We start from the raw sequence: 12056 nt of genomic DNA on the forward strand, positions 1-12056 counted from the left end.
CTCTCCCAGGGGATCCCCGGGGAGCTGCCCCAGGACGGGCCAAGCCTGCGGCAGCCACAGCTCAGCCTGCCTCACCAAGAGGACAAGCAGGAGGCCGATGACGAAGAGGAGTCACGGCGCACAGAGGTTCAGTTCAGTGCCCCCCAGCTATTTGGGGAGGGGTGTGCTTTTAAGGGAAAAGCCCTTTCCTCTCCTCATCACTCAGTGTAGTTGTGGGGGAAAGAAGGGAGAGTCGATGAGGGCACCAGGTGGTGATTTATCCTTTCTCCCCAAAAGGGGAAAAGCTGGTTTGGTTTGTTTCCCCTCACCCCTCATTTCTGCCTTTTTTTAAGCTCCCTTCCATCCCTGTCGTGTCCAGGTTAGTTTTGGATTGCCCCTTTCTCCTTGCTATATAAAGACTAAGGATAAGCTGGCATATGGATTGCCAAATTAAACTCGTTTCCTGTTTATATGCCCAGACCTGAGATTCAGTAAGCCCCTGGACCCAAGTGAATTTGTTCTGCCTGCTCTGCTGGGCTCTAAAGTATGCACTGCCACAGCATTATCACCTCATATTTTTTACCTAGTGGAAATGCATCCATAGTCTCCATTGCTATAACATGTAGGTGCTAAAATTTAGATGATTACCATTTGTAACATTATTTATCTTGGTCCCTAGATTAGCAATTGTTGTGTGACTTCTCCAAGCTTATAGGAATTTCACAAGCCAATGGCTTATTTTCTCATTAAACCTATGCAGTGGTTCATTAGTGCCATCTGTCAAGCACCCTCTTTGGCAAAGATTGTTCTCTGAAGAGTAGCACTAGCTGCTCATGCTGAACAAATTTAAAGGGCCTCCAATAATGTGCATATTGGGGTGCAACACTGGGGTTATGTTAGTGCTGATTTGCTAAGATGTTAACATCCATAATCAATGTGAGTTTCATGGCTCAACATCTCTAGAAACAGGTCCTGTTTAGAGCTGTGCATTTAAACCAGAAGGTAAAAAAAAATCCCAACAAAAAACTGTTGAACCTTTTTAAATGTGTAGAACTAGTACGTGACATGTTTCTATTTATCTGTTTTGAGGGCTGCATTTATCATTTTTCCTAATGTGTAGTGCCTTAGTAAGGTGATGGAGCACTGAAAGCAGCATTTGATTGAGGACTTTTATTAAACTCTGGTCCCGACTGCATCCCAAGCAGCCCCCAGATTGTACCGAGTGTGGAATTTAGTTTCATAAATCTCCCCTTAATCCATTCCTCTCCCTGCCCCCTCTTTCTGGTATTTTGTAGGGTCAGTTTGATGGAGTGTTGGATGAAGACACTGTGGCTGAGGGTCTCCACAAGCTGGGGCGTTCAGCCCCTGGTGTTGAATACGTTTATCTTAATCTGTCGCTTTCAGTAAGTATAAGCAAAGAACATCATTGTGAAGTGCTTCTGTGCTCAAAGATTTATTCTTTTTAACAGCAAATAGTTGGTCTAGTAAAAAAATATCAAGAGGCAGATTTTTGTCTCTACCTGTCAATGCCATTTCATGTACATGGGACTTTTGACAAGACACGGCATGGCTCCTGCTGACAACTGCCATATTGGTATCGGTTTTTTCACTTAGTAGCAGCAGCAGTAAGATTTTTCCTTACCCAGTTTTTGGGTGTGAAAAACATATCTTCTTGCTTCAGTCAGGTGGAGAAAAAATAGAGGAACATGCTAAATATCTGAGAATGCTGTGTTTCTTGTCCCTTCAGAAAGTGAAAATGTTTATGGTTTTTTTAAAGATTACTTGCTGCCACTCCCTTTTCTGTGCAGCCTTGTTTTTCTGGCATTTTTCCTAGCTACAGCTATCTGTCCTGGTTGTGTTTTAAAGTTTTCTTTGGACATTTTCTCCATATGTGGCTGGTCTGCAGGTCTAACATCACTTTCTGTGTATGTCACCCTGTTCTGATGCATCAACTGGAGGGACCTTGGGGCATCTCTTCAATGTCTTCTGCTACTGTGTAGCTCTTGGAAGAGTGGCTGAGGTTATACAGCTAGTTATTAAAGTCTCTGTGCTTTATTTTTCCAGGGTCGTGAGTTAAGTGACATTAACATTCTCTCCAGATACGTTCACCTACGGAAGCTGGAACTTTCATATAATAAAATTAATGGTATGTAGTAAATACACTAGTAAATTCTTGGGTTGTGAAATCATTTAAGATGAGAAATGCACTGTACCGTATAGCTTTAGTATCACAAAGCCTGGTCTACATTTTAATGGTGTAACTACTCCAGCTCTACAGAATGAGGCGATGGCTAGATCTTCTTGAGAATGATGTATGGACCATTCAGACAGCTGCACCAGCATATGTTTATCAGTGGGAACATTGAGATTATTGTCCAGTTTATTATCCAAAGATAAAATGTAAGCAAGCATGCCAATACAAGGTTAAGGTTGAGATTTTACATATGCAGATGTCATAATATTCAAAGTTATGTCTGGTACGTTTTTCCCAGCCTTGGGCTTTCCTTTGTCAAGGTTTCCCATTGGTGACAAAATGTAAAAAATTATATGTCAGATTTAGAGAGGTAACAAATGGAGACTGGGGTAAACTCCATCATCTTCTACTGCTTCCCTCTCCCTCGCACTCCCCAATGCATTTTTTAATTTAGCATCAAAAGAAATAAGCTGTGGTGGGAAACCTGTTGCATTATTTCTTTGAAGTTCATTTCACTTGAGGTGCTGGAGTCGAAAAATAGCAGCACTTTTGTAAGATGGCGCTTCTCTGTGCTCATTGTTACTGTTTGTCTGTGAAGGCTATGTCTGAACAGAGCAGGGACTTTTCCATAGCAACTAGTCATTTAGTCTTCAGTAGTGGCCTAAATACTTTTCTCCACTAATTAATAACTTAGGACAGAGGTAGTCTCTCTGTCTTTCTAGAGGTAGCTAGAATATAAAACTATATTCTGGCTTATAGACAAATCAGTTGACATAATGGAAATTTGCTGTAGAACTTGAATATTTATTCTTCATGGTTTAGAAACCATCTTTTTTCTAGTAGAAGTTGTTAATATATCTGATTTCTGCATTTATAACATCGCTTTCTGAATGTGTAACTACAAATTGATTCTTGATTGCTATTGGACATAATTACCAAATTTTGACATGATGATCTCTGTGTTTATGTATGCGTTCATGTACAGGATTTGACGTTTTGTTTTGTTACTAGATCTTTCTTGTATCAGTCATATGCCTCACTTACTAGAACTGAATGCTTCCAACAATGAATTGACTACATATTTCATTTTTAAACCACCTAAAAATCTCAAGGTAAGTTGCAAAAACTGCATTTTATAGGTTTAAACTCAAAACTATTTTCTAAATTTAATTTAGACATTGTATTCGGACATGTGCAAAAGCGAATTTTTATGCCTGTCTTATTCTTCTTTCTTACCTCATTTGACATTTTAAGAGCTTTTCCAAATGTTTGGGCATTTTACACTGCACATTTCAGTCTTTTACTTTCTTTCACGCTCTGAACACTTGCGTGCCATGGGAAGGTGTATCGGACAGCTAACTGTTCTAGGCAGAAGTAAACGTAGCCAGAATTTCTTCCTTGCTTGTTGCATTCATCAGACCTTTAGTGGGATCAGTTCCTGTCCTGGTTTCAGCTGGGATAGAGTTAATTTTTTTTCTAGTAGCTGGTATAGTGTTATGTTTTGGATTTAATATGAGAATAATGTGGATAACACACTGATGTTTTCAGTTGCTGCTGAGTACTGTTTAGACTAAGTCAAGGATTTTTCAGCTTCTCATGCCCAGCCAGCAAGAAGGCTGGAGGGGCACAAGACATTGGGAGGGGACACAGCCAGGACAGCTGACCCAAACTGGCCAAAGGGGTATTCCATACCATGTGACATCATGCCCAGTATCTAAACTGGGGGGAGTTGGGCAGGGAGGGATCGCTGCTTGGGAACTAACTGGGTGTCGGTCAGCGAATGGTGAGCAATTGCATTGCGTGTCACTTGTTTTGTATATTCCAATCCTTTTATTATTCTTAATGTCATTTTATTATTGTTATTACTATCATTATTAGTTTCTTCCTTTCTGTCCTGTTAAACTGTTCTTATGTCAACCCACGAATTCTACCTTTTTCCTTGAGCTCCGCTCACCCATCCCATTTTGTGGGGAGGGGAGTGAACGAGCAGCTGCGTGGTGCTTAGTTACCTGCTGCGGTTAAACCACGACACTGCCTTTCAGATTGACTGGTGCTAATCGTTATTGTGAAACATGTACTTAAAGTGTGGCTGTGTGCTAGTCTTCCCTTTGCTGTTGTTTTCCTGTAGCCCACTTTGGGTTACAAAAAGCAGGAGGTTGTTTTGAAATACGACCTCTATGTGTTTCTCTGTCTTCTCTGTTAGTTTTTTAATATGTATGAATAATTACAGGACCATTAATGATAATGTTGTTGGAAGAAATTATAGTTTTGGAAGTTCCCGAAATGTGAATTCTATGTGTCATAAAAAAAAGCCTTTCTGTTTATGTCCCAATATTAATATTAATGATCTTCTTATTTCTTCCACACCCGTGATCGCAAGTTTAATGTAACAGCCATTAGTTTCACAAGACAGCTGTAAGTGCTGAAGAAATAAAACTAACTTTCTGTCTCCTTTTTTCTTTAGGAAGTAGATTTTTCATTCAATCAAATACCTAAAATGCAAGATTTGTCAGCATACCAGTCACTTACTATACTCCTGCTGGATTGTATCCTTTATGGAAACTTGAATGGGAGAAAAGTTGCTTGTTTGCTTTCTGAACAGCTGTTTGGTTCAAATAGATACATGTTTTCTTTGCATTTTTCCTTCATGTCAATTTTGTCTTTAGAAGCAAGATTAAACATTGTAATTCTGGTGGTGAAACTGATCTTACTTAAGCATGCATGGTGTTAAAATTGTTTGTGTATACATGTAAGGTATTAGCCTGCTGGAGGAACACAAAAACCTCCACTTTGCATCATGTAAAACTGAAAAAGTGACATGTCACACTGTCTTTCCATGGCAGAGGTAATAAATAACCCCAGTATTTTTATATACAAAAGGTTAATAGGAAGTCAGCTTGGAACACTAAGCTCCCTTAAATGAAAAACATGCGTGTTGTTTAATCTTAGATGTAGCTAATTACGCAGGGACTGCAGAGGCTCTGTGGAGGACAAGGCCATTTAATGACAATGAAGAGAATCTTTAAGTGGGAGAAAACTTCCTGGAGTTTGCTGAGGGACGTTCACAGAGTGAAGGTGTTCTTCTACCCACCTTCCACAGTCTCACTGTGGTACCCAGTTTGTGGGATTAGAAACACTGTTCTGACAAAAATCAGATGAACATGAACCTGCAGGTTAAATTTCTTCATTGCTTACTTTTACAAGGCTGTCCATAGTACTCTTAGTCTCCCTAAAGATTCTCCTATGCTTTTCTGAAAGGTCTTCTGGAGTTTCATGTTCACATGCTGCCTTACTTACAATTGCTTCCCGAGGGCTCATGAAGCTTTATTCTTTGCTTCATAAATTGCATCTTGATTTTCTGCTCTTTGAAAAGGAGAAGACAGCAGGCTGTTGCAGTTTTTCCTCTGCCTCTTGTCCTCGAAGTAGCCCATTACCAAATGATACTAATACAATACCTTTTTCATGTAGGAGTAGATAAAGCATTTGCAGGGTGTCCAGGTTACATTATTCACACATTTTACAAGGTGTGCAGGTGACACGATTCTTGTCAGAAAATGGCATTAAGACACTATCCCTTTGCGATTCTAATTTTCCATTGTAGAGCAAAAACCATACAGCAAAATGAAAAGGAAAGAAGATCAGAGATTTGTATTGTGGATCTGAATCAGTATTTTTTCATTTGGTTTCAATGCAGCAGCGTGCTGTGTTCAATTTCTTCATTTGTCAATGAAGACGCCATTGAAATGGAGAGAAAAACTGTTTCATGCATACAGTTGCAACAGGACCCTCTGAAATAGAGGAAAATGATCGCAGAATTTAGAATAGCAAAGTGGCACTGTTCCTAACCCATGTCAAGTACTCCTTGCTGCAGACATGGCAGACAAAACAAGCTGTTCTTTATAATTGTAAATGAAAATACTATATTAAATATCATGCAGTAGCAGAAATGTTTGGCATGCATTTCTTGTTGACAGTAACTAAGCATTTCTCACCATATTTAAGTGAATAATGATGCAGATGGTAGGGTCATGGTAACTTTTTTCTGACAGGTGCACACAAAAGCACACCTGACAGGTTTATAAATGAGTTTTCAAGGAGGAAACTGCCCAAACCAGAAAGGGAGACAGCTTGGGCAATAATATCTGACAAAGCATTATACCGAGTCATTAAAAGACTAAAACTGATTGTACTAGTTTTTAGTGCTGAGCAATTTGCTGCCTCATATTGATGCCGATGGCTTAAACAGTATTTTTTCCTCGCCAAAACTTTGCCTCCTCAGTTGAAAGAGAAGCAGTCCCATTTTTGTATGCAAATCAATATCTGTCAAATGTCAGTGCCTGTGGATGGTTTTGGTTTCTTTTCTAAAATAACAGAGACAACCTAGTGTGAGGTCCTACAAAAAGATAAATCTGTGCTTACTAGCTCATTTCTCCTCACCTTCCCCATCTAGGCCTGTGAGTGTAGAACTTAGGTAGCATGCAGTTAAGTCCCTATGTAGGAATGCAGTTAGGAAAAAACAGGGTCAGGTCACAGCTGTTAAAGAGTATTCTGTTGTCCCTGGCTAAGCTTACATTTTGTTTGGTTACGATATCATTCAGACTGAGAGAAAATCCTGCTAATTTGTCCACTGCCTAGTAAGACTAGAAACATGGATGAAAATTCACTTGCCCCTCTTTGCAGGCAGACTTCATTCTCTTGTGTCCTGCATGTTCTGGCTATTTTTTTTCAGTTACATTTCTTGGGGTTTTGTGTAACTAGTTCTAGCTTGGACACTTATAATATGAGTGCAGTTCTTCTTGCCTAATTTCAGTCACCAAACAATTAGATGCCTGGATCAGAGTTATCTGATTTCAGTATGGTGCAGAGATAGAGAGTTAGGTACCTCTGTTGTTCATCCCATTGTAAGAGAGCAATCTGAGATGGCTTGTTGTCAAAGGAAACATGCTTTGTTTAAGGAATCTGGGTAGTTATGTTAATGCTGAAGTTTGCCGAGAGGAATCCTAACTACTTGTACTGCTGCTTTTGATTTTAATGTTAATTTAAAATACACTTTCCCTTTCAGGACAGATGGCCAGTATAGAACAGGTATAATTTAGAGTGAAATAGCTCCATATAGTGTTATTGTCTGTTATGACTTGAATAATTTGTGTACGATGCTTGGACGTCAAGGTCAGTTTGGAGCCATGTTGAGTTAAGTACTCTGTAAACATAAAAAGATCACACCTGCCTCTGATGAATCAGCCATGTGCCTGTATTCTACAGCTGACCTAACATGACTGGTGTTCAGTTAAAGTCAAAGACATAAATACCCCTATGTTTTAGCCTATATATGTGCATCTAATAAGAAGACCAGAGATTTACAGCATAGTTTTGCAAGACGCTGGCAGAAGTAGTTTCTTCCCCACACTCCTGTTCCCTCATTTTCACTACTTTCTTGATTTGCCATCAGCCCAGTTACGCCAGCTTGAAAGGGCCGCATCGTAAACCAGGTCACAGAAACAATCAGAGTTAAAAACCCCTCTAAAAAGGAGGGGAGGATATTTCTAGCTAGATCAGTGTCGCTTGTCCTGCTGCCCTACAAAAAGTTTTATCAGTCAAACAAGGAGGCAGTAAGTTCCAGAATAAGGTTGGGTGTGAGTAGCTGGGATTTAAAACTCCTTAGCATGAGGCATTTAATGTCCAGCTCCCCACAGCATAACATTCAGCTGCACTGGCTAATTTAAGCAACTAATTATTGCTAAGGTTTTGTGTTCAGTTATTTTCCTTAAATGCAAACCCATCTGTATAGATAATAACATAGAGGAGATAAGAGGACTAGAGAAGTGTCACAGTCTGACTCATCTTAGTTTGTCACACAACAGACTCATTGCAATCAGTGGCCTCGAGAACTTACCTATCAGAATACTCAATCTGGTAAGAAGTAATTCTAGTTGTTTTCCTGTCTGTCTTTTATCAATATATTAATGCCTTAATAACTGGGAAGATAATTACATAACAATTTTCAGAGATATTTGTAATACTGGACAAATTTTTTTATATAATACGGGATCATAGAATGATACAGGTTAGAAGGGAGCTGTAAAGGTCATCTGATCCAGCTTCCTGCTCAAAGCAGAGCCATCTTCAGTGGAGGTTGCTCAGGGCCTTGTCCAGCTGGGTTTTGAATTTGTCCAAAGATATTTTGCATTTGCTCTGGGTAGGTTTTGTTGTTGCTTAGGTGATGTGTAAGAAGTTACTCACTGTGCAAGTCCCACAATACAAACGGTGAATTATTTTTTTTAAAAGCACGTTTCCTCATAAACTTGTGTTCATGGTAGCAGTGAGCTAGGACAGGAGATGGAAAAGTGAGGACTAAGAAGCCTGCATTCATTTTAGAAAACAAGTCGAGTTTAGTATGCAAATCTGATATATTATTAAAGGATCTTTGTTTAATTTTTTAAGGATCTTGTAATGAGATTGGAAGCTTTATATTGCCAGCTTTGCATTAAGATATCTAGGGTATATTTGTTTAAATACATTTCTAGGTTATATTTCTAGATGCTTCAGTGGGATTTAACTTACCTGCCTCCACATTTCTGCAGACAGCTGCACCTGAGCTAGTTGTTCTCTGCTGCCTCAAAAGCCAGTGGAGAGAAATGGACACTTAAAATACTTCATTATTCTGATCCAGCTGCTGACGTCTACATTAACACAAGATGCATCAGTCCTTGGAAGTGCCTGCTTCTCTCTGTTGGTTATGAAGACAGTCAAGGATAACTAGCCCAAATATAGACCTCTGTCTGTCAATGCCTACACTTGTTTGCATGCATCTTGCTCTTTTACAGGCCTTGGGGAAGGCATTTATCTCAGTGTACCTCAGTTCCATGTTTGTAGAATGTCCTTAATAATACCAACACTTTCTTCTAAATAATTTTGAGATGCTTAATAGGAAGAGCCATCAATATAGAGGTTGCACAGAAACACAAGCAAAAACTATTTTTAATGAATTCAGTTGCTATAAAATACAACAGGCTACTTCTTAATAGGTTTTACTTTGTAATAGTAACAACTTTAAAAGTATTTAATGGGATTTAAAAAATAAGTACCAAAAAATTATACATAGAAATATGCTCATATTTGCTACATTAGTTTTAAGAACCTACATAAATATTTTACATAAAGCAAATGGATCCCTTCTGAGGAATAGAAATATTCTTTTCCAATCCTTTTAAAATTTTAAAGATTTTTCTTCTGTTCTGTAGAAATTGATATAGAAAAGAGTAACTAAGGTCTGTACCCATCAAGGCCTCATTGGCCCTTGTACTTATTGCTGCTTTGATATTCAGGAAACGTATTCACATTTAAAAGTGGAGAGTAGTATGTTTTGAATAATATATTCAAATAGTGTTCAGTAACATATTTTTAATATATTTCAGATATATAATGCCTTCAGTAGCTTTCAGTTATGCCCTTAGTGGCAATAAAACTGAATTTTGTCTCATTTTTAGTGGATAAGATTAACTCAGATTGGCAAAATCATGTCTAAAAGTTCTGAAATGAACTATAGGAGAATGACAATCTAAGCTGACAGGAAGATCTTTTCTCTAAATACTTTCTTCAGGGAGAACTACAATAAGTCGCTCAACCATTGTGTGCACTGATTTCCTCATCTGTTAAAAGGCCTAATAATAATTCTGTTAGTAATGGTTATCTGCTCTGTAAAATGTTTTGGAGGTTGTGTTAACAGCTAAGCCTTATTAATATGAACATGTTCTTCAGTTTTGGTTCTTACATACTGATATGATTATTTATACAACTGCTTGTCTTTTTTAATTAGCAAAGTAGATAGTCATGTGGAAATTATGTAAATAGACAGATTTTAGCATAGCATTTTCTTTTACTAATTAGAATAAAATGCAGTTCTTTTTTCATGGGAGCAGTCATCCCCTCTCTTCCCATTGATTCAGATTTCTTTTCCATTTTCCCTTGAGCTTTTTAGGTTGAAAGAGTTGTAAGGTCTGAAGTTTGGAAGAAAGGCTTCAAAAACTGTAAATACTGCCTAGCTATACCAAAAAGCCTTTATTCTGCTTATGTTTGCAAAAAATAAGAAGTGCAGCTCTAATGAACTGGTCTCTTAGGAATTTTATGCTTTACAAAAAAGGATCTCTACACAAATCCCTTTTGTTCATAGAATTTTATGTGCACCTCTTGCATGGCATTTTGCAACTAGAGCTCTGAGCTGTATCCTATTAAACAGAGGTCTGACGAAGAACAGGAAGAGAAGAGAGAGCCTCCATGCTATTAATAACCTAATTAAACATTTAAAAGTCAGGAAAAATGTCAAGGACAGACAACTGGATTAACATTAGAGTCAGCTGGCTTATTTATTTCAATAGTTCCTAAATATTTATTAATAGAATATGAGGCATCCAAGCTTTCAGCACAAGGTGATGCTTGCAAGGTTATACAGAAAGAATCATGTTGAGAGGCCATCTGGGTACATGTGGCCACTGGGACAAAGATGAGTACAGAACCTAGCATGTTATACCTATTTGGAGTTCATAGCAGAAACAAGTATATGATTTGTGAGGCCCTGAGAAATGAAGCCATCTGGTGTCCAGTGATAAATATAGGTCTTCTATCTTTTACCTTGTTTGGAAGGAATGTAAAACCATGATAGTTGTTTATGAGTCCTCAAAAGCTTGAGTCATTTCTTGTGTTAGAGTCTAGATGAACTTCCAGTAAGGTGGGTTTGTTGGTTTTTTTTTTTAATATTTCTGTCACTGACAGTAAATAAAGTCTGCCTTCACTTAGTATGCATTAAGATGAACTTGTGTATCTTAGAGATGTTTTTATAGACTGCCTGTAGTCCAAAGAAGACAGTACTGTATTGTTCTACCTTAATATTTTCATTATTTATTCTGTAATCATAAGTGTAAATATAACCATGATTACAGAGGGAAATTCTATGTATTTATGTATATATATTCTATACTTTTATGTGCATATCTATTTTCTAAATTTTAAGTTGGATAGTGACAAGAATATCCTTTAGCCAGTATCAGCTTTAAAAGAATGCTAGAGCTCTTTTTATTGCTGTTGTCACTCACTTATTCAAGGTGAGTTGAAGATTAGTTAATCAGAAGATAGTTGATTCTTTTTTCCTTGAGCAGTATGGAAAGCTGTAATATGTCATCTCAAGATGAAGATGGGGCTAATGCATAAAAGGCCTATTTGTAATAGGTTTCTCAATAATAAAGTGAACTCTGTTCTTCCTCAGGAATGTTGTTTTCCATCTGTAGAACTTTATCAACAGTTTATATGCTTTCGTTTCTTCTTAGAGCTCTAATCAGATTGAGAAGATAACTGGGTTGGACAGCTTGAAAACTCTACAGAAGCTGGACCTATCTAGCAATAAAATAACTAGTCTAGAAGGCTTGGAGAAACATGATCTACTAGAGATGATTAACCTAGAGGATAACCAGGTAGCATACTTAATATTGATCTCAGCTTTTTCTAAGAATGGGTAATTTTTTTTTTCTATATTTCAATCCCTTTAAAGCTTAATCAGAAAACCTTACAACACTACAAGAAATGAATATTAGAAAAGATGACGTCTTTTCGTTTGGTGTTTCATTCCAGTACTGTTTCACATGTTGATTGATAGTGTACTCCTCAGGCCTTATTTAATATCTCTAGGTGGGTTTATCTTTTTGTAGGTATCACTTCTGTAGTATTTAGTGCTCATGTACATAAAGAACTAACAGTGCTCCCTTGAGTGGATAAGATAAGGATGAGTATGCAGCTTTTCCAGCTTGATTATCCTTGAGGATCTTTACTTACATCACAGCTTTTCTACTGCCAGGCCTCAGGAGGGTTTGCTAATATCTCTCAGCCTGATTTT

General features: G+C 37.9%; 1 protein-coding gene across 1 annotated transcript in view; it reads left to right on the forward strand.

The window, feature by feature from the left end:
• The window catches only part of LRGUK (leucine-rich repeats and guanylate kinase domain containing), a 52850-nt gene continuing 40794 nt past the window's right edge, over window positions 1-12056 (forward strand). Inside the window, 7 exon segments of the mRNA XM_010581026.1 lie at window positions 1-126; window positions 1275-1388; window positions 1928-1990; window positions 3159-3285; window positions 4638-4719; window positions 7962-8086; window positions 11494-11637. Of these exon segments, the coding sequence (XP_010579328.1) occupies window positions 98-126; window positions 1275-1388; window positions 1928-1990; window positions 3159-3285; window positions 4638-4719; window positions 7962-8086; window positions 11494-11637 (684 nt within the window). The 5' untranslated portion in view covers window positions 1-97.

Source organism: Haliaeetus leucocephalus, unplaced genomic scaffold (genome assembly GCF_000737465.1).
Source record: "Haliaeetus leucocephalus isolate CR32 unplaced genomic scaffold, Haliaeetus_leucocephalus-4.0 Scaffold751, whole genome shotgun sequence".
NCBI classification, from domain to species: Eukaryota; Metazoa; Chordata; class Aves; order Accipitriformes; family Accipitridae; genus Haliaeetus; species Haliaeetus leucocephalus.